Raw genomic sequence first — 24178 nt, forward strand, 5'->3', positions numbered from 1 at the left:
ATTAGAATATATAGGCCTATAATATGTAATTTAATATATACTCAACCTTTTCCTGTATAATCTACAGCTGTCATGTTTTATTTTCTATGTTGCTGCGTAAAAACCCTAACCATACCATAATAGTAAGTGTATGTAGTTAATTAATATTACTCAGTACTTATAATTACATTGTAACAATGACACCGTAAAATAAAGTGTAACCCTAATTTTTTTTATATTTATGAGGCAAAACATTTTATGTAAAACAAATAAAGACAATTAAGTAGCCTAAAATAAATTTGTTTAAAAAGCAGCTATTGTGGTATTTTACCTCATAGGCCTACTTGTGTTCGCAAATACTTTTGATATACTATAGCAAGACATTTACATAAGTACTGTATTGTTATGTAGTGTTTGTTAATCACATATGATAACTTCTTAACTTAATGTAAAAAAAAAACTAAAACATAACTAAAATAACTCAATTAAAGGGATAGTTCAACCAAAAATGGAAATTGTGTCACAATTTACACACCATACAAGAAAGTCATACAGGTTTAGAACAACACGCGGGTGAATAAATGAAGAATTTTCATTCTGGGGTGAACTATTCTTTAATTGTGTCCAACCGTGTTCAGTGTTAGTACAGACGTCTCTATTTTGCTGTATTTATTTAAGACTCAGAATGCACTTGGACTAAACATACTGGGCCGTTATGTCACTGGAATCTGGAATAATTAGTATTCACATTTCATATAAACAATCAGAATTTTATTGATCTACAATAACATCACAAGATGCACATATTTATACAAAAATAAAATCTAACAAAGTAAAAATGGTTGCACGCAGCAAGGTAGTGAACAGCACTATGGTCCATTAAAGTGTGTTAGAATTATTAAATGCATCATATATTAGGTCCCCTACTCTTTCCACATCCAACATATGGGATTTCTAAATAATGCATTACAAGTGCTGTGGATTGTACATGCATGGTGTGTTCACCTAGCCTGGGAAAACCCAGACAACTGAGAATGGTCTGGTTTTAACCAGGCTAGTGTTCACCATTTATTTGCATATAAACTTGTTCAGTCATTCGCTCATCACATATGATTTTAATTTCAAACTGGTATGGTAGGCTATATCCATGATTGTGAAACACAAGTTTAATGATCTTTACAATGGACTTTCAAAACCCACACCACATTTTGACGCCTTGGTTCTTTTCCTTATTAAATAATATCTTTGACAAACATACACTACTTTTTAAAAGTCTGGGGTCATTAATTAATTTACGCTTTTATGCTCACCAACGCTGCATTTATTTGATTAAAAATACAGTAAAAAATTGTAATATTGTGAAATATTATTACAATTTAAAATAACTAAATTTGAATACATTTTAAAATATCATTTATTTTTGTGATAGCAAAGCTGAATTTTCAGCAGCCATTACTCTAGTCTTGTTGCCACATTATCCTTCAGAAATCATAACAAAATATGACAATATGTTGATTTGGCGCTCGAGAAAAATGTTTTATTATTATAAATGTTCAAATTTTGCTTAATATTAAATATTTATTTGATGAACAAGAACATAATGTATAACAATGTAGAAGCCTTTGCTGTTACTTTCGATCAATTTAATGCATCTTTGCTAAATAAAAGCATCGATTTCCTTAAAAAAATTAAATCTTTAAAATCTTAACCCCAAAGTTTTGAACGGTAGTGTATGACTAATAAATATGACAGATCAGCTGACAGTTATGACAGAACTCTAAAGCCGAGTCTGAAATCGAACACTTCCCTTTACTATATAGTATACGAAAACCAGTATGGCTAGAGTAATATGTACAAATTCAGTGATTCTGAAGAGCGCATACGATGGACACTTTACTATCCCATGAGGCCACGAGAGAGGATTTATGAATGGAGGTGAAGGGACGCAACTGACCTGGTAGGTCATGTGATAATGACAAAATGGCGGATGTAGTACGTCCGGATTACATTCATACTACACACATTCATACTATAGGGAACATGATTTTTAACGGTCGCAAAGTAAGTTCAAATTCAAATGTAGTACCTACTCACATAGTACGCGATTTCGGACACAGAGTAAGTTTCATACCCCAAAAAGTGATGCTTCTCTTCCAACCGACATTCTCATCTTCCATATTTGTATATTCACTTTACTTCTCTGTGTTTTTCCTGTATCTTTGGTCACTGGGCCATTTGGACCACCACTGCTTTCCAGGCCTTTTCTTTGTCAAAATCCCTTAGTGTGCCATTTGACGTCTGTTGCTGTAAGAAAACAATGAGATGGTGGAAAAGAAATGGCCCAACAACCACCTTGAGATCGTCACAACATCATAGAATCAAAGGAGCGGAACAACTCTTCCATTCCAGTGTGATTGTGTTTCATGCTACATTTGGCACCGTACAGTACAGTTTTCCTTCATTAATGTCTCTTTGCTAACATCATCATGCACAGTCTAGTCACGTACACGCACAGTAAAACACATTTCCTGTACTCTTAAATTGAATGTCAGTCATTGTATAGAGTTTATGTTTGTGTGTTTACCTCACAGTGCTTTTTGTGTAGCGTGCCCCATTCAGTACCTCCCATGCGGAGCTGGCTCTTGTAGGAAGCACATTTTATCACGGTGGCTAACGTCAGCACCGCCTGCACCAGCAGCAGTCCCATCAGAACAAGCAGCAGTATGTCATACGTCTGCTGCATGCACAACATACATTCACAAACTTAACACGCTTCAAACAACCTTCAAGGTGGGTGTGAAGGTGAAAATATATCTGAATTCATATTTTAAAGGGATAGTTCACCCAGCCAAAAAAGTCAGCTTTCTTGAACTGATTCAGCAATGTTGTTATTGTTAACTAAAACTATTAAAAATGTTTTTTCGGTAAGCTGAAATAAAACAATTATAAATTTAAAGAGCACCTATCATGGAATTTTGAAATTTACCTTTCATGTAGTGTGTAACATAGATCTAAGTGAACAAAAACATCCTGCAAAGTTTGAAATATGACAGTGCACCGTATATATAGTTATTTTCTTTCAAAAGTAAGAGTCGACTCGGAGTCATTTTTAAGAATCGTTAGAAGACCGAAGCTTTTTCTCTGACTAGATGACGTCAACTTGTCAAGTTATTTGAATACGATACGCCCACTTATTGCGCTCCAAGACGCCAGTGAAAACTAGAAAACATCATGGCCACGAGACGCTGTGTTCTGAAGTGCGACTCAAAAGCAAACTTTTTTCATCTGCCCAAGGATGAGCATTTGAAGACTAAGTGGCTTGAAGACAAACCATACATCGTCGCGATTGAGTGTTTATTATTAGTCGTCAAATGTATGTTTCGCGATCTCAGGAAGCTTTTATTATGGACTTTTATTATGGCACATGGTATCTTCTTCGTCTGTCTGTACCATATATGGATTACGTGTGCACAGAGCGCCCTCCGGCTGCCAGTATGAATTGAAAACAACACATAAGAGACTCAATCGCTCATGATTAGGCTGTTTCTGCCCATTTTGAGGAAGTATTGAATAAAAAATACTCCTCTGTTTAGAAATTTGACACAGACATATGAGAATCTATCAATATGTCTCCTCATCTGCACACTTTTGAACTAAAAGCCCTGAGGGATGTTGATTTGTCGCGAGTCTTCGTGAGGAGAATAGAGGAGTTTTTTTATGAATGAGATCAGCTGAGGCTCATATTACAATCAAACAGTACCGACGCGGTTTTCATATTCATAACTCCTGACACATATTAACAAATTACTGTCATTATAAGACTTTGATGGGCGTTCCGTTTCCGAAAATATCTGCACAGACTATACCAATCACAACTGACTGGGTCATCGGACCAATCACCGCAGATTAGCGTCACGTAAAGGCGGGGTTTTGAAAAGTGAATCACTAAAGGAATCATTTGAGAACAGGTAAAAATAAATGCATATTATAAGAAAACTAAAGTCTTTTTTGTCATTGCATGCATGCAAAACTGTTGTTGGGGACTTCTAAAACAATATTTGGAACATTTTAAATGCCATGATAGGTGCTCTTTAAATGTTGCCTTGCAGCTAAATGAAGATGAGTGGTTCACTTCAGAACTAAAATATCCTGATAATTTACTCACCCCCATGTCATCCAAGATGTTCATGTCTTTCTTTTTAGTTTTTGCGATAAACATTCCAGGATTTTTCTCCATATAGTGGACTTCAATGGGGTACAATGGGTTGAAGGTCCAAATTCCAGTTTCAATGCAGCTTCAAAGGGCTCAACACGATCCCAGCCAAGGAATAAGGGTCTTATTATCTAGGGAAATTATCATTTTTGTAAAAAAATTCTATACTTTTTAACCACAAATGTTTGTCTTGCGCTGCGCCACGTATTAAGTAATCTCATTGGAAAGGTCACGCGTGACGTAGGCGGAAGTACCGCGGTAGGGCGAAAAACTCCATCTCATTTTCTCCTCCAACTTTAAAATTGCCCCAACATCAATGTTTTACAATTTTTTGCGAAGAAAGTTTTTTTTTTATTTTAGATTAAAAAAAACATAAACTTAAACAGTCATCTGGGCTGAATCCGAAATCGCCCCCTAGGGCACTATTTGAGGGGACAGCCATTTGTAGTGCGTCCGAAACCATAGTGGATGTTATTGAGTGCACTCATTCTATCCCACATTGCACGACAATAACGAGTGTACAGTCGCTGTACACACAACGGCTGTCCGAATTCACTCACTCATTTTCATTCACTCCTTCAAGTGAACTGTATTAGTGGACTGACGCAGGGAATAGTGAATGAGGGTTTAGGGGGCGATTTCGGATTCAGCCCTGGTGTATGCATCATAGTGTTTTTAGCTAAAGCTAATTCACAACACCTAGTTGGGCTTTTAGTTAAAAATAAAAATAAAAATACAGATTAACATTATTAAAAATGAGATAAAAATACAATGAAATCAAATACAATAAACTGAGAATTTTTTTATGTTATGTAAAAACTACATAGCAATATTGTTCCTGAATTAGCCACAATTTGGTATTTTTTTGAAGGTGGGTAAGCACTTGTTTGCTTTGTAAACACTTGATTGGTACTTTCACCTACGTCACGTGTGACCTTTCCAACGTGATTACGTAATAGGTGGCACATCGCAGACAAACATTTGTGGTTAAAAAGTATATTTCTTTCTTTTTTGAAAAAGATTGATCACTTTGTTAGATAAGACCATTATTTCTCAGCTGGGGTCGTGAAGAGCGATTTAAAGCTGCATTGGAACTGGTCCTTCAACCTTTTGTACCCCATTGAAGTCCACTATATGGAGAAAATTCCTGGAATGTTTTCCTCAAAAACAAAAAAGAAAGACATGAACATCTTGGATGACGTGGGGGTGAGTAAATTATCAGGCAATTTGAATTCTGAAGTGAGCTACTAAAATAAAACTAAAAGCTAAACAGAAATATAAAAAAACAAACAAAAAAAAAAGTTTCTACAAAAGCTTTCAATTAAAATACTGTTTGGTCACGAAACATGTCAGAAACAATGACGTTTGATGATGTCATTGATATCCAACCTGATTTGACTACTGCAGCACGGAGCAAGATTTTCAATATTTAACAACTTAAAGGTCCCGTTCTTCGTGTTTTTTTGAAGCTTTGATTGTGTTTACAGTGTGCAATATAACATGTGTTCATGTTTCGCGTGTAAAAAAACACAGTATTTTTCATACAATGTACTTATCTGTGTACCGCTGTTTTCACTGTCCTAAAAACGGCTGGTGATTTCCTCTTTCTATGAAGTCCCTCCTTCAGAAACACGTAACGAGTTCTGATTGTGCAAGCGCTTACCGTGTTGTAATTCGACCGCAGCTTTAGCGCAGGTGCCAGCAGTTCCTGTGTTGTGATTCGACAGCAGCTTAGCGCATGTTGGAAAGGTCACGCCTCTTAACGGAGAGATGTATGCGTTCAATAATCTCTACAGCGTCCCTGGGAAAGCCAAACAAAGGTGATTTGACTCCTGGATGAAAATAACAGCGTCTCGACGACATGGCGATAAACACACTCAACGCAACAGTTCCTTTTCTCCACGCGACACGTCCGCTTCTCCACGTGGGACAGCAACAAGACCGCGCCCCCTTTTTCGCGTTTCTTTGTGGGCGGAGGTAAGTCTGTTCTACTGCTCTACTGACGTAATTAAAGAAGGAAGTACCAGGATGTAGTCCAAGCCAGCCGTTCGCTGTAGGCTTTGAAAGGGAACTTCTGTTAAATAAAATATCTCGCTTGGCATTGAACTTTGAGCTTTATAATTTTACAGGTATTATTTATGCTCTAACAAGCAACATTACACACTAACTAAAGTTTGAACAATGGGATCATGCGGAATGGGACCTTTAAAAGTCAGTATGAATGTACACCGAATGGACTAAGTTTACACACATTTTTTGTGTGTGTTTTTTTTTTCTATGAACGGTCATATGGAAAAGTATGGTTTTCCATAGAAAAATAACATCATATTACTGGGTTAGGAGAACAAATTATTTTGTTTTCTTCTGTTAGGAGAACAAATTATTTTGTATTATTCTGTAATTTTAGTATTATTTATATACTATTATAGTATTTATTATTATTTTAAATTATCTTTTATTTTAAAATTTTAGTTTTATTCATTTTGTTATGTGCTTTTGTCATTTCTATTAATTCTTTCTATAATTCTCTAATTAATTTTCATTTCAGTTTTAGGTTTAGTAATTTTAGTACTTCAGTGTGAACATTTATTTCAATTAGCTGCCAAGAAAATATTCTAATTTTCATTTAAGCTTTCAAATTTATATTTTATTTTATTTCAATTACCAAAAACAATTTTTTTTAAAGGGTTAGTTCACCCAAAAATGAAAATTTTGTCATTAATTACTCACCTTCCTGTCGTTCCAAACCCGTGAGACCTTCGTTCATCTTCAGAACACAAATGAAGATATTTTTGATGAAATCCGAGAAATCTCCATAGACAGCCGTTTAATTAACACTTTCAAGGTCCAGAAAGGTAGAAAAAACATAGTTAAAATCGTCCATGTGACTACAGTGGTTCAACCTTAAAAGGATAGTTCACCCAAAAACGAAAATTTGACGTTTTTCTGCTTACCCCCAGGGTATCCAAGATGTAGGTGTCTTTGTTTCTTCAGTAGAACACAAATTAAGATTTTTAACTCCAACCGTTGCTGTCTGTCAGTCGTATAATGCATGTCAATGGGGTCCAATTCTATTAGAGTAAAAAAAACATGCACAGACAACTTCAAATTAAACCCTGCGGCTCGGGACGACACATTGATGTCTTAAGACACGAAACGATTGGTTTCTGCGAGAAACCGAACTGTATTTATGCTATTATTTCACCTCATATCAGACAAGTGTCATCAGCTCTCCAGAACTTCCTGCGAATAAGGTCAAAATACCGGCGCGGTCATAGATATATACATAGATGCCTCATTAGTGCCTGTGCGGATCGGTCGAATTAGGAATCTACGTATATATTTCTATGATCTCGCCGGTATTTTGACCTTATTCACAGGAAGTTATGGCGGTCTGGAGAGCTGATGACATTTGTCTGATATGAGGTGAAATAATAGCATAAATACTGCTTGGTTTCTCGCAGAAACCGATCGTTTCATGGCTTAAGACATCAATGTGTCGTCACGAGCTGCAGGGTTTAATTTGAAGTTGTCTGTGCATGTTTTTTTTACTCTAATAGAATTGGACCCCAATCACATGCATTATACAACTGACAGACGGCAGTCTGTTTAAAAATCTTAATTTGTGTTCTACTGAAGAAATAAAGACACCTACATCTTGGATGCATTGGGGGTAAGCAGAAAAACATCACATTTTTGTGCAGGAAAAAAAAACGGCTTTATTCAACAATTTCTTCACATCTGTGTCAGTCTCCTACGCTGTTGACGTAGTAAATTTAGTGCAGTGCTTCCAAGTTATGTTAGAACTACGCCAACACGTCAGCTTATGATGTGCCGATGCATTTAACGTGAGCACCACGACACGTGTGTGATGCTGGCGCAGGAGCTGACCAACGTAAACTGCATTGGAGACTGACACAGACGTGAAGAAATTGAATAAAGTCGTTATTTTTGTTTGTTTTTTGCGCACAAAAAGTATTCTCGTCGCTTCATAAAATTAGGGTTGAACCACTGTAGTCACATGGACTATTTTCATGTTGTACGTTTTACCTACCTTTCGGGACCTTGAATGTGTCGATTAAATTGCTGTCTATGGAGGGGTCAGAGAGCTCTCAGATTTCATCCAAAATATCTTCATTTGTGTTCCAAGGAGGAAAGTTCTTACGGTTTGGGAATGACATGAGGGTGAGTTATTTATGACAGAATTTTAATTTTTAGGTGAACTATCGCTTTAATAGTTGTAGTTAACAATATCAACACAGCATGAGGGTGAGTAAATAATTCTCATTTTTGTGTGAGCTATCCCTTTAAGGGCTCAAAAAGGTCAAAATCTGGCATAATGGAACTAATTTGATTTGATTTGGTTTGGTGCACAGAAATGACTCACCTTGACTAATGTCACTTCATGCAGAAATATCTCAATAAAATTAATCACACTGCTGGACAAGAATCCAGTAGCTGAGAAAAGCAGTGGTGATGTCACACTACTTATAGCAATCAGCATCTCCACCTACAGCAGTGAAAAGAAGGAGAGAGACCGTCCTTAGAGAAAATCACTCTACAGGAAAAGCATACAGACAGCTAAATGAATGAGAATAGCGAATGTCCTTTAGGGACGCTCGATTGCATTGCTTTATTGCTGGAGAGACCCTGATGGTGACTCACCAGACTCTTGCTGGGGTATTCTGCCACCACATGGCTGGCAATGGCACTGGGGAAACACTGCAGAGGAACCAACCATCAGGAACCGAACGGAATCATTTATAATCTGAATTGGACTAATATTTGATATAATAAGCTGAACTCACAGCTACCAGAATCCAGAAGAAAGTGACAGAAAGGTATGGCTCTGGGAGGAGAGCACCCAAATTGAGAGCAATAATTCCTCCGAATACAGCGGAGATGCCCACTATAACCTCAATTACCTGCACCAGAGAAAGAGCAGCAGATCTACAGTGTACTTCGTGCTGATATACAGTGGATACACATATGATCTCATTTGTAGGCAACTCACGGCGCAAGCCTTGAGAAGACGAGTGGGGAACGAAGCTGGGGTCACAACCACAGGGCCATCAGACACTGGCTGGAGGAAAGATGGATGATAGCAATGAGGAAAAGAGCAGAGAGACACGAGCACATATAAAATGCAAATCACATAAGCTAGAGACAAATACAGTAAGTCATACATATATCACATGGTGATAATAGCATGGCTGGGATTTAGCATAGGATCTTGCAGTTATTTTGCATTAAGGCAATTTTTACTGCAAAAGTCTGTAATGTATTGCATTCTCACAGGTGTTATATCAGTATTTTATAGTCGCATATACCAGTACTTTATAATGAATTTTATGAAGTCATGGCCAAATGGTTAGAGAGTCAGACTGGTAACCCAAAAGTTACGGGTTTGATTCTCAATAGCGTCAGGAAATGACTGAGGTGCCCTTGAGCAAGGCACCTAACCCCCAATCGCTCCCTGGGTGCCACAGCAAAACGGCTGCCTAATGCTCTGTGTGTTGTCTAGTCCTAATGTGTGTGCACTAACTTGGATGGGTTAAATGCAGAGGATAAATTCCGACTATGGGTTACCATACTTGGCCTTCACATGTCACTTTCATATTTTGAATTACGCATTGATTTTGTGTCATGTTTATAGTTTAAAGGAAAAGGTCCATAAATGTAAAGGATAATGTTCTGTCAGACAATTACCAGTAGCTTTTCTGTTTGCCTATAGTTTTAAAAAATATATTTTTTTACAGTGTCTCATGCAGAGCCAGATGAGACAATATGAAGATCTCTAAGATATCTTAGATATCATAATTTCCATTAAGCATGCACAATTCAAAATGAAATCTATCCATCTATTCTCCGATCGATTACACAATTTGCGTAAACACAGGCTACATTTTTTGTAATATCAATACATGGGGTGTAATTATACCCTCATGTCACGATTTGATACATTACACAATACTGAACTCACGGTACAATATTATTGCGATACTCCAAGATATGGTAAAAGGTTAACAAAAAAATGTACTGTTGATTAAAATGCTAAATGTGTATTACATTGCAGGTGGAAATGAATAGGCTTGGACTTGGTGCTGGTAATGAACAGGACAGTGGTGACACCAGAATAAAAATATGACTGATTCTGATTCTGAAAATACAGAATTATTTTAGACGAATATGCTTGCACTCTGTCACTAACTAGATATATTGAAAATAATGCAGCTCACTTTTTACTGGTAATATAAGACATGGCATTATCAGGACCCACAAATATTCCCCAATTGCATTATTATACATTATATCTAACATTATATATAGAAGTTTAATGTAGTACTGACACTAAAACGCTGTAAACTTTTTCTCACGCAGTAATTTCCATTTTGGGTGAACTATACACAATACAGATTGTCACTATCCACGATATATAATGTTGCAATTTAGTATTGCGATATATTGTGACACGATATATTGCTACACCCCTAGTCGATACACATAAATGGTCAGGAACACATTATACACACCTTGCCGTGAATGCAACAGTCCTCTGCTGAGCGAGCTGATAGGATAACAGTACTAGCCGTGAGCACTTCCAGCACAATAAGCAGGAGCAGGTTAAAGTTAATCTTTAGGATGACAGATAGCAGTAACTGTTTTAATTGTATATATTTTTACATGAACACCATAGAGAACTGTAACAAGTGTAAACATGCAGTTTATTTAAGACCTATTTCTACCAAATCCTTTAAAATGACTTTCGCTTTGCTACTGTCATATTATAAAATATACTAGACTTGAGCAAAACCATTTAATTTAGATTACCACATGAAGCACTATTATTTTAGGTTACCTGACAAACATTTTAGGGGTATTAGAGTTGTGATGTTCTCACATTGATGGCTGAGGGACTAATGGCGAGTTTACATCCGAACCACACCAGACACGTGGTTGTCACAGCAAAGGAGGACACGTAGACCATTTGAAAGTCTGAAACCTGTAAACATAATATAGGTTAAACACTGTATTTGTAAAAAAGTAGTATTTATCTGCCAAAAACAAACCAACTCAAAACTCAATTAGGGTGATTATACAGAATGCGCCATGATTTATAGTCGTATAAATCGAAAACTTGATGAACAGTGTTTGACTAAATAGTGTATTGCTTTGTAGAATTTATGTAATAAATATTATAATGTTGTTTTGTATTTGTCACGGCTTGCTGTGAAGTTTAAATCTCAAGGAAGATGCATGACGCAGATTGATGAAAGAATGAGAGGCCTACTTTAAATAAACTAGAAAGACAACAAAACAAACCATAACCGCATAACCTTTACCGCAATAGAGAACTGAGGGAACAGAGGGCTTAGAGGAAGGTAATCAAAAGAACAATTAGGGGCTATGGAAACAAATGAGAACTCAGGCAATGACAATGACACTAAAGACAAATGAAAGGCTAAAGGCTATTATTTTGTAAACGCATAAAATGTCATGCAGGTGTCCATGCAGTGATTTAGGGTACGTTTACACAACAAATATGTACTAAAAAAAGTTTTTCCTTTGCATTTCTTTTGTGTACAGAAGGCACCATTGTCAAAACAATCCCCATTCACACAGATTCTGTGAAAACAACTTAAAACAATGTATTATGATGACAGGCCAGTAGTAGACTGAACATTTAAAGGGTTAGGTCACCCAAAAATGAAAATTAGCCCATGATTTACTCACCCTCAAGTCATCCTAGGTGTATATGACATTCTTCTTTCAGACGAATAAAATTGGAGTTATATTACAAAAGTCCAGGCTAATCCAAGCATTATAATAGCAGTAATAGTTGCCCTGTTTTTGAAGTCCATAAAAAATGCATCTGTCTGTCAAATAACGTGCTCCACACGGCTCCGGGGTGTTAATAAAGGCCTTCTGAAGACTAACATGACCAGGTACGCTTGTCATGACGTCAAGTACGCCTCTTGAGTTTCACTTTCAACACTTTTCCACAGAAGGCGATCGGCTGGAACTTTACTTTATAAAGTTTTAAAAATTGATATTTTTCTTACATCAATTCGCTTCAGAAGGCCTTTATTAACACCCCGGAGTCGCTTGGAGCACGTTATTCGATGGACAGGTGCATTTTTTATGGACTTCAAAAACAGAGAAACTATTACTGCTATTATAATGCTTGGATTAGCCTGGACTTTTTAAATATAACTACGATTATATTTGTCTGAAAGAAGAATGTCATATACACCTAGGATGACTTGAGGGTGAGTAAATCACGGGCTAATTTTCATTTTTGGGTGAACTATCCTTTTAATATTCATGAGTTGGATAATGTTTGAACATTTTTACTGAAATTATGGATGGTCTCCGTTTTCACAAATTCGTGACGTCTCCGTTTTCACAAATTCGCATTTTTGTAGTTTTTACCAAGAACGGTATAGTTTTCAAAAAACTTGCAGCTTTAAACCCATTTAAGTGTTTTTAGGCCCCCAAAATGCAGTTTTCGTGTAAATGAATGGCCAAAACGCATACAACGTTTTATGTTTATAGTTGAAAAACCACCCCTTAAATGAGTGTGGGGAATGTTTCCTTTGTATGGATTTAATCAAATGAAGTGTGAAAATGGTTTAAATTGTGTTATATTAACATAATCTTAATTAAAATGTGTAACAGAAGTTCAGATCAGCTTAGATAAGAGGGCCTTTGAAAAGGTTGAGAACCACAGCTTTTTTAAATTATTTTTCTGTTTTTATTGGCTGAACTGATACTTTCACATTACTGTATGTAAAACAATTATTCCAATAAAGTGAACATTTCAGTTGAGTGTGTTTAATACTTGTGTTCATTCAACTGTAAAGCTGTGCAATACTACAGATAACCTTTTACTCATAAAAAATAGCTTTTTTTTACTGAATAATCTACATTGATTTGAATAGTTGAGTTAGTAGGACCACCGATTTTGTTAGATTCTATCCATCATTGAACAAGACAAGAGTTGATTTTTTTTCTGTATTATTTACAAAAAATATCCACTTACTGCGACGTGTCTGTTCTTGGCAATAGCAAAGCTCACCACTGCAGCTGGAATACTCTACAAGCCAGAAGCAAAACATATACATCAATGTCAAATTGACCAGTGGCTTAATCCATGAGGATGAAGAAGAGTCACTCACAGATCCAGCAGTACAACGCAAGTAGTCCATTGCAGCTGGGAACACATTGCCCATATAGAGAGAGAAAGCTGCCGCTATCAGCAAGCTGCTCTGGGGGGGTCAGATACAGATGAATTTAAGACAATGAGTGTGTTAAGTCTCTTAGCCAAAGGAGTGAAAGTCTGCTGAGCCAAAGCTCTTACCCCTATAACAACGCTGTACAGCCAGATTCTGTAGCTAAAGCAGGGATGTAATGGCCCAGGCTGCTCCAGCTGCAGGTCACTGGCCCTGACATCCACCGTGTAGCTGTCTCTTTCCAACTTCTCCCGCTCCAGATGCCGACTTAGAGTCCCTACCCCATTGTTTCGCTCCAGGGTGGACATCTGGGCGTAGCTGAACACTTCCTGGGCTGATGCCTCGTCTCGTTGCATCCTGATATCCATGACCCCTAGAGAACCAATGCATATAAATCACCTATAGGAGAGAAAAAATGCAGTGTGCAAACATTTACAGAAGGAGGTAAAGCATATGGCTTACATACTATTGAGATTGTCATGTGGTCCTTACGCTTAAATTTACCTCATCCCTATTGCCTTTAAATGGCATTCAACACATGAGACTTTTTACTTTTCTAAGTCTATCTGAAGGCCAACCAATCACAAACCTACATGTTTGAAGCATTAAACATGTAGTGTTAAACATGAATATATATTGGGTTGCATTCAAGGTCATGGATTTATTTGAACTCTGTATATCAGAGTTCAGTATATCTTGAATGCAATGCAAGTCGTTTTGAATACGCATTTGCCAAATGTAAAAATATTGGCTGATATTGGATAATTAATAATAATGGGTATTAATGTGGTTTGTTGCCTAATTTGCCATCCATCATTTCAGTAACAATGTTCAAACATATCCAACTCATTGTTTCTCATGTTAGGTCTGAGCGAGGGAAAAAAGGTTTTAATTTTAATGCTGCAACATGGAACAACTTACAGGAACAATTATAAAAATGATAATGAAAAAATAATGAGTATAGCCATGTCGGAAATTGCTTCTGTGATACTTGGCTTATTATAATGTATTCTGTTTTCATTAGTTGGATTTATTTATTTTTATTTTTCAGAATATGTTAATTGTTCTTATATCTTTAGCTGCCTTCTTGGTCAGCTCACTCTTGTAAAAAAGGTTTTTATCTCAATTAATTTTTATTGGATTTTTTTTCTTGAACATGTAGCATTTTCAACAGCACAATGTTGATCACATGCATACAAAAAAAATATTATGGCTGCATAATACAAATATTAACCAATATGAAAGATACCCCACCAACCCAACCATCCCAGTTGTCCCTTTAAATCCAGATCTTCCCGAGAATGATTGTCCATTGAAGTTCTTGTCCAACAAAGGTCAGAATGGGCAGTAACATCTCCTCACCACTGACTCTCAACACTGGAGCCCCTCAGGGCTGTGTTCTCAGCCCACTCCTGTACTCCTTGTACACACATGACTGTGTGGCAACCCACAGCTCCAACACCATCATCAAGTTTGCTGACGATACGACGGTGGTAGGTCTCATCACTGACAATGATGAAACGGCCTACAGAGAGGAGGTGCACACTCTGACACGGTGGTGTCAGGAGCACAACCTCTCCCTCAACGTCAGCAAGACCAAGGAGCTGGTGGTCGACTTCAGGAGGAATGAGAGAGAACACCGCCCCATCACCATCGATGGAGCACCGGTGGAGAGAGTCAGCAGCTTCAAGTTCCTCGGTGTCCACATCACAGAGGAACTCTCATGGTCCGTCCACACCGAGGCCGTTGTGAAGAAGGCTCATCAGCGCCTTTTCTTCCTGCGACGGCTGAGGAGGTTTGGAATGAACCGCCACATCCTCACACGGTTCTACACCAGCACTACAGAGAGCCTGCTGACTGGCTGCATCACCACCTGGTACGGCAACAGTACCGCCCGCAGCCGCAAAGCCCTGCAAAGGGTAGTGCGCACGGCCAGCTGCATCATCGGAGGTGAGCTTCCCTCCCTCCAGGACATTTACGCCAGGCGGTGTGTGAAGAGAGCTCAGAGGATCATCAGAGACTCTAGCCACCCGAGCCATGGGCTGCTCTCACTGCTGCCATCAGGCAGACGGTACCGCAGCATCAGAACACGCACCAGCCGACTCCAGAACAGCTTCTTCCCACAAGCAATTAGACTCCTGAACTCTTGATCCATCAGGATCATAACACACACTGGACAGAATATCACTCAGCACAACCCACTGTCGATACACACACATTATATACACATTTATATAATTTATTATTTATCATATAGCACCTATTGCACATTGGATCTCTACTGTGAATAATAATGTATACTGTACATTGTATACTATTATTATTATTATTATAGCGTAATGTATATTGTTTAATGTATGTTTTAGTGTGTATATTGTTTAAAGTATATTGTTTAAAGTATATTGTTTAAAGTATATGTATATTGTAAGTATGTGTATATTAGTTAAAGCTGTGAGAACCACACTCACATTGTGTAAATTATTTATTGTTTATTGTAGAGTTTACTGTGCTGTGAGTAATTGTGGGCGCATCAGTGTAATCTGATGCTGCTCTAAATGTTGTACATGTCATGTCGTGACTACTATGTTGCTCGGAACTGCACCAAGAATTTCACCTGCTGTTGCACTTGTGTACATGGCTGTGTGACAATAAAGTGATTTGATTTGATTTGAAGGAGCATTTACAATATAGCATAACCTTACAAAATAAGTGGTTACCAGACCAGTAATGGAATGAGTGGAAGACATTAAATTATACTAATAATAATACTGAAAATAAGAAAAAAATAAGGAAAATAAGGATAAAATTAATTGAGGTTTATTTATTCAATTCATTATATCCTGGTTAAATAAAGATTAGTAACTAATTGTTCACGCTCATTTCCTCCGCTTTCACCTTTGCCATCATCTAACACTCATCTAAAATTAATCTTTAAGAAGTGTAAGATCTATAACACTGCTGAATGTATTCTTTTATATAGGCTATACAGGTGCATCTCAATAAATTAGAATGTCGTGGAAAAGTACATTTATTTCAGTAATTCAACTTAAAAGGTGAAACTAATATATTATATAGACTTACATGCAAAGTGAGATATTGCAAGCCTTTATTTGTTGTAATTTGATGATTATGGCTTACAGCATATGAAAACCCCAAATTCAAAATCTCAGAAAATTAGAATATTACATGAAATCAATAAAAAAAAAAGGATTTCAAATACAGAAATGTCGGCCCTCTGAAAAGTATAATCATGCATATGTACTCGATACTTGGTTTGGGCCCCTTTTACATGAATTACTGCCTCAGTGCGACGTGGCATGGATGCTATCAGCCTGTGGCACTGCTGAGGTGTTATGGAAGACCAGGATGCTTCAATAGCGGCCTTCAGCTCTTCTGCATTGTTCAGTCTCATGTTTCTCAGCTTTCTCTTGGCAATGAACCATAGATTCTCTATGGGGTTCAGGTCAGGCGAGTTTGCTGGCCAATCAAGCACAGTAATCCCATGGTCATTGAACCAGGTTTTGGTACTTTCGGCAGTGTCGGCAGGTGCCAAGTCCTGCTGGAAAATGAAGTCAGCATCTCCATGAAGCTTGTCTGCTGAAGGAAACATGAAGTGCTCTAAAATGTCATGGTAGACGGCTGCGTTGACTCTGGACTTAATAAAGCACAGTGGACCAACACCAGCCGGTGACATGGCTCCCCAAACCAACACAGACTGTGGAGACGTCACATTGGACTTCAAGCATCTTGGACTGTGTGCCTCTCCATTCTTCCACCAGACTCTGGGACCTTGGTTTCCAAATGAGATGCCAAATTTGCTCTCATCAGAAGAGAGGACTGGACCACTGAACAGACCAGTTCTTTATTTCTTTAGCCCAGGAAAGACGCTTCTGACGACATTTGAAGCCCATCCGTCTGTGTGTGGTGGCTCTTGATGCAGTAACTCCAGCCTCAGTCCACTCCTTGTGAAGCTCCCCCACACATTTGGATGGCCTTTTCCTGCCAATCCTCTCCAGGCTGCGGTCATCCCTGCTGCTTGTGCACCTTTTTCTTCCACACTTTTCCCTTCCACTTAACTTTCTATTCATGTGCTTTGATACAGCCCTTTGAGAACATCCAACTTCTTTTGCAATTACCTTTTGAGGCTTTCCCTCCTTGTGGAAGGTGTCAATGATGGTTTTCTGCACAACTGTCAGGTCAGCAGTCTCCCCCATGATTGTGAATTCTACTAAACCAGACTGAGAGACAATTTAAAGGAACCCTTTGCAGATGTTTTGGATTAATTAGCTGAAGAGTGTGACACTTTGCGCCTACAATACTGAACCTTTTCACAATATTCTAATTTTCTGAGATTTAGAATTTGGGGTTTGCATAAGCTGTAAGCCATAATCATCAAAATTATAACAAATAAAGGCTTGAAATATCTCACTTTGCATTGATGGAGTCTATATAATATATTAGTTTTCCCTTTTAAGTTGAATTACTGAAATAAATTGACTTTTCCACGACATTCTAATTTATTGAGATGCACCATATATATATGTGTGTGTGTGTGTGTGTGTATGTGGCAATTAAAACAATTTATTTTAGTTAGCATTTTATTTAGACAAAATAGTATATTTTTCCCTATTTTAGTTTATAATATATTTATAGTAGATAGTATGTACAATTTAACAAATCAAAACCATTGAAATACATGAAAACCCCATTACCATAGCCAGGTTTAAATCAAAACTGAATGAATGAATGAATGAATGGATGGATCTATGCATGGATAAAGAAATAAATAGGCATCATTATAATGTCATGTCATGCCATAACAAATAATAAATAATTATCTGCAAAACGATATTGGTCTGATTTTCAATATCTCAAGTCATTTTTAACAACAACAACAACAAAAAACTAAACCACTAATGACAATCACACATGGTTAACATTCTCCCAGATTTGAAAAGTGTCAGACTGAGCAGATTTACTTTTAGCATCTTGTTTCATTAAATAAATTTACATAAAATTTGACGAAGTTGAGAAAACATATGGACCATAAAATTCTGGCTTTATAGATACATAACCGCAACCACTGAGTTATACTCTACGTGACCTGCTTTTGAAAATTTTGAGACAGCAGGGCCTTGAAGGAGCTCCAAGAACAAAAACGCACACTAAAAACACCACTGATAAAATCATACGAGACCTATAATATGAGCTCTGAATGCTACATTTTACTAATAACTACCAATATCTCCATCCGTTGCAAAATGACCTATTTTGGTCAACAATAAAGAAATAAAATGCAATCACACAGCTCCCTCTTGAAAGCCCACACGCACAATGAATATAAAGCACTTTCACGGTATTACGTAAACAGCCACAGGAACACAGAGCAATAAAGAGGATACAGTGTAAGGATAATGCATGAAGGCAATGATTCATAAAAATGTTGAAAACACACCAACCCTCCCTCAACCTCTGCTCCACAACTTCATTCTGAGCCTCACTTTCTTCCCTCCGTTCATTCATCTTATCTCTTCAACCCTCTTTATCTTAATCTCTGCTTCCCACTCACCTGCCTCCAGCTTCAAGACACCGTTTATTTCTGCTTAGCCCACCTGTTCTCCTGTTCCTGAGGAAGTCTAAGGTTTAGTTGTACTTTATCTTTGTCTTCTTCCTCTTGTTATTCTCCTCTCTTCACTCTCTCTCTCTCTCTCTCTGTCCCCTCCACTCCAAGTCAATAAAAAACTTTTGGAATGCTTCAAAGCCTGGAACAGAAAGTTGAGAGTGTTGCCCTGCCAGCCAGTTTTAGCCAGTGAATGCAAATGGAGCGGAGAGATGGGGCTCAGATCAGGGGCTGCTGAGGCCAGAGCCTCTTACTGCTCTGTTCAACTCAATGAGAGAACTCACACATAAATCAACACCCCCTCGCTGCCATACACACAGAGAAAGAATGCACACAACCAAGAACGAGTTTTCCTATGTACACACACAAACAGGCACCCTTTCTTTTCTTTTTCTCATGCGTATGAGTACATGTAAACTACCAATCAAAACAGTTGTGTATTTTTGTGAAAACTGTGATGCATTGTTTTTTAGGATTCTTTGATAAATAGAAAGTTCAAATAGAAATCTTTTGAAACATTATAAATGTCTCTAATGCCACTGCTGATCAATTTTCACCGTAAACCTGAATAAGTTGGCAAAACTAAAAAAATACATTGAGGCAATCAATTGCCCCAAATTTTTTAAGTTAAGAAACTTAAAGTTTAAGCAGAGGTGTCAAAAGTATTTGCATTCATTACTCAGGTAGAAGTATAGATACTAGGGTTTAAAAAGACTTCTGTAGAAGTTGAAGTATCAACTCAAGCTTTTTATCAAGTAAAAGTGTAAAAGTACTGGTTTCAAAACTACTTAAAGCATAAAAGTAAAAGTAATGTAATGGGGGGGGGGGGGTTATTACTTTAACTGCCAAAATAATGAGATATTATTTTATTGCCATACCAATCAAGGTTGATAGGTAAGTTACCATTTTATCTCCTTAAAACATAACATTGATGATAAAAAAAAAATCTATTTCCCAGTAAAACGGATCAAATATGACTATATGTCCAGGTAGAAACTGTCAAAACGGAAATCCCTCAGAAAAACACATGCATCATTTTCATTGTCAACAGTAAGAAGCCAATTTATGTGCAAAAAGTGCCCAATATAGAGATTGGAAAAAGCAATTTCCGCATTTCACACGTTAATGCACACACCACTGCCAAAATGCGTAATTCATTGATACTGTACAATATTCCGCCAACAAAAAATAACAACAATGCGCTTACCTTTGTGTTACACTTTGCTTTGACAAAACTACAGCATGTCTTTCGTGAAGTACATGGCACATGCACTTAGCACAGTCAAAATGGATTAATCGTTGATTTAAATCTCTTTCAGCAGCTGTAGGGGTTGCTAGTTGCAGATGTCCTAAGTGTGTATATGACGATGGACAGGAGTCAGGGTTATATTTATAAAGAGTCTTTATAATAGCGATCACTGGAATATACAGCTACGAGTCATCGCGCTAAAAACCCGTCTAAAGTCATGAATGAGCACGTCTGCCTGCTGATCGCTGATTGGCTGAAAGTGCGTGCTCGTCGGCGAGAACCCGCCCTATCTGGTAACATGGTGTGTGATTTGTGCAGGCGTGATTGAGCGCGTACAACCAATAGGGTGTCGGAATGGTTTGTGTTTATCCTTCTCATCCAACCACAATCAAATTCACTCTATCCGGATGGCACGATTTATCTGGATAGTTTTTTTTTTTTTTGACGACAAGTCGGAATGAAAACATGCGAAATGGAATAGGAGTAACGAGGCTATTATTAAAATGTAAGGAGTAGAAAGTACGGATAATTGCTTGAAAATGTAAGGAGTAGAAGTAAAAAGTAGGCTGAAAAATAATTACTCCAGTAAAGTATAGATACCCAAAATTTCTACTTAAGTAAGGTAACGAAGTATTTGTACTTCGTTACTTGACACCTCTGAGTTTAAGTAAGCAGAACTTGCAGATTTTTATTTGGTCTGTACTTGAAATATTTGAGTAAGCTAATTCATACATTTAACTTAAAAATATCATGTCATCTCAAATTTTTAGTAGTGGAAACTTGACTTTAACTAGCTAATTCAATAAATGCCACCTTTCTAATTGGTTACACGATGCTTTGGTAGCATTAGCATAGCATAGCACTTGCTAAATGAGTACAGCAATATAAAACATTTAACATATATCTGTTCTCAAACTTAAATCATGCTCCACTCGTCACCATGATGGTAACAACATAACAGAAACTCTTCTAAACTAGCATAACAAAACATTAAACACTATACTAAATCTCCCACTTAACATTAATCTTGCACAAAAAAAACATAATATAACACTTGATTTTGGCATTTACTGTTTGAGTGTCATGACAAAGCATGCTGGGAAATAGAAATCCCAGGCCAGCTTCTGTTAAATTTAAGTTAGTCTAAATTAAAAGAAACAAGTTCACAAAACTCAAAACAATGAAACAATCCAGATTACTTAAAAGGTGTCAGTTTTGAGAACTCAAAAAAAAAGTTCTAAATACTCTAATTTGAGTTGGCTCTACTCAAACCAATTAATTATTTTGAGCATTGGGGTTTACAGTGTACCCTTGCTGAAGTACTATTTTCTTTTTCTTACATCCCCCAAACATTTGGATGGTAGTGTATCAGGGTTTCCACAAAAATATGAAGCAGCGTAACCGTTTTAAACATTGATAATAATAAATGTTTCTAAAGCAACAAATCAGCATATTAGAATGATTTCTGTAGGGGTCATAAAGACAAAAGTAAAGTAATCGCTGCTGAAAATGCATCGTTGCCATCAATGGAATAAATTCATGTTTAAATATATTAAAATAGAAAACAGTTATTTTAGATTGTAATAATATTTTACAATATTACAGTTTTTAATGTATGTTTGATCAAAATAAATGGAGCCTTAAGAGCACAAGAGACCTATTTAAAAAAAAACATTAAACAATTGTAATGATCGCAAACTGACCTGTAGTATATGGCAGAAAACAAGACATGCATACAGTTCTTGTACATAACAAGTTCAAAGCTGTCTAGTCCTGCACTTCTCTTTTGGCTCCTCCCACTCGTGCCACAAAACAGACCAGAGGATTGGGACGTCCCATTGAGCTTCAGAAGACTATAACCAGTGGGCTCATAAACAGTATTTCATCACACATACCTTTGAAGTGATTGAATCTAATCCATTTCTTTTGAGAATCATAAATATAACTGTGTACCCTATTTTGATTTTTAGGTATAAAACTGATAAATAAGAAAAGAGTGACCTTCTGTGTAAAAATTCTCACGGCTGTATTTGTAGCAATGCGACTGTTCAAAAGTGTCCTTGAAAGGCAGTATCCATGGATACCTTTTAAACAGCCCCCTTCCAATGGCTGGCCACCACACTTCACTGCCCTCTGAATATGCTCAACAACAAGATCACACGCTCTTGTGGACACAAACACACACACACACACACACACACCAGAGGCATGGCAAACCACTGAAATCCCTGCAGAAGCATTATTGATTCACTGTAACTCAGCTTTCAAAAGTCATTTAAGGGGTTTATGGTGCAAGAGAGAGTGTAAAGTTTGTGAGCTGTAGCAAAGAGAAACTTAAATGTTTCTTTTTATTTTTACCTAAATCATAAGTAAAAAATTCTCTATAGTGGCCTGATGGGAAAGCTCACACACCATAAATACCTAGTGGTCCTTTAAAGGTAGGGTAGGTCATTTTGGAGAGGCTAGCAATAGCAAGCTAGCTTTGAAAGCATTAAGGTGCGTTCACGGCATGTCGTAATTACAGCAATTACGTGATTGCAACTTGTAAAAAGTATTAATGTCCTTGTATGGCTCGTAATTACAGCTTGTAAGATGGGAATTGTCTTAGAGCTCCTCCTACTTGTACCGCGTGAATTTTTTTTAACTTTAATGGAAACATTGCATTTATTGTTCAAAGTTTCGTGCTTTTGTGGAGCAACTGGGTAATTTTTGTGCTGGTTATCATATATCCTAATATTCTATTCAAGGCCATTGACATAAAAGGAGAACGCTGCGTTATGTAAAATATGAAAAAATATTCTAATAAAGCTAAATATGCTCTTGTAAACCATTAACAATCTTGGGTAAAACAAACTAAAAGGTATAATGGAGGGCATCACATCACGGAGGGCGAACAGGTTACCCCTTTCTATATTAGCCTGCAAACTGTGTCTCATCAGCCCAGACCCCTTACCATTTGGTAACCACTTTCCACATAAAAGGACAATGCTTCCATTGTCCTTAAATCCCACTTTCTTTTCACTTTTCCGACTCATCATAGCATCCCTTCATGTTTCCCTCCTCCCCTGCCCTTCTCCCTCAATCGCATCTGTTGTGCCCGTAAACATCGTCTGGTTTGCTGAGATTAAGTCTTCTTTAACACAGTACAAACAACTTGAGGGCTGAGTTGCGCTCCAAAGTTACAAAAAACATTTAGCATAAATCAAGAGAAATCGCAGTGCTGTCGAATAAGCCAGCAGCATTAAAATTCAGCAAGCAGCATTAGAATTATTAAGCTCAGTGGTTCTCAGCTGGTGAGGTGGTTATGGGTCAAAGCCAGGTCTGTTCTTCTGATCGTGGACATAAGGGGGAAATGCTAAACGCAAGAAATAAAACCAGCCATATAGTGAAATAACAAAATAAACAGCCTTATTACATTTCAAAAGGTAGTGTACAGGAGAAATTTCTTTATCTTTGTGACATTTTTATCATTATTTAATAAATTAAGTTGGGATTTCTTTATTAATTTAATGTAATAACAACATAAATTGCCTTATAATATGCGCCAGAAAAACAAGCACGCGGCCATCTTTAGAATTTTGTGTTTTGAACTTCCGTTTTTGCGGTAGCTCTGGTGCAGTTTCTGGTCAAGTCATGTCGTAAAGATCGTATTTACGAGAGGGAACGCACATGAAGGCCACCACAATGTCATAAATACGAGTGGGAAAATCAGGATATTCATTAAGCCACCTTCTCTTAACCCACACAAAAAATACAGCAAGGTTTTTGTTCGCAACTTCTAGAAAATGAAGAATGTGCGAATCAGGTGTGTTTTACTTTTTAATGTTTTAAATTAATTTATGAAGTCAATGTAAACTTTACTGTTACATATTATATTGTTCTTT

The 24178-nt window shown here is 37.2% G+C and overlaps 1 protein-coding gene across 11 annotated transcripts; it reads right to left on the reverse strand.

The window, feature by feature from the left end:
• Positions 1–578: 578 nt before the first annotated feature.
• On the reverse strand, positions 579–22369 carry mlc1 (modulator of VRAC current 1). 11 transcript variants are annotated; one of them, XR_013817207.1, is made up of 13 exons: positions 22190–22350; positions 13554–13798; positions 13372–13461; positions 13236–13289; positions 11094–11195; positions 10726–10827; positions 9207–9275; positions 9001–9117; positions 8858–8914; positions 8580–8702; positions 2564–2716; positions 1045–2283; positions 732–984 (listed from the first exon to the last, which is right to left on the reverse strand). XR_013817207.1 is itself a non-coding variant. In XM_079825560.1 (12 exons), the coding sequence occupies exons 1-12, from the start codon at positions 22023–22025 to the stop codon at positions 2203–2205; spliced, it is 1221 nt and encodes a 406-aa protein (XP_079681686.1). In that variant the 5' UTR covers positions 22026–22369; the 3' UTR covers positions 579–2202. The 11 variants fall into 11 exon arrangements, 6 of the variants coding, with proteins under 6 accessions (XP_079681686.1, XP_079681687.1, XP_079681691.1 ...); XR_013817208.1 differs by lacking the exon at positions 22190–22350 and adding an exon at positions 21998–22090; XR_013817209.1 differs by lacking the exon at positions 22190–22350 and adding an exon at positions 21998–22053 and having other exon boundaries at positions 13554–13824.
• Positions 22370–24178: the final 1809 nt, after the last annotated feature.

This window comes from Gobio gobio (genome assembly GCF_949357685.1).
Source record: "Gobio gobio genome assembly, chromosome: 9".
Taxonomy (NCBI): domain Eukaryota; kingdom Metazoa; phylum Chordata; class Actinopteri; order Cypriniformes; family Gobionidae; genus Gobio; species Gobio gobio.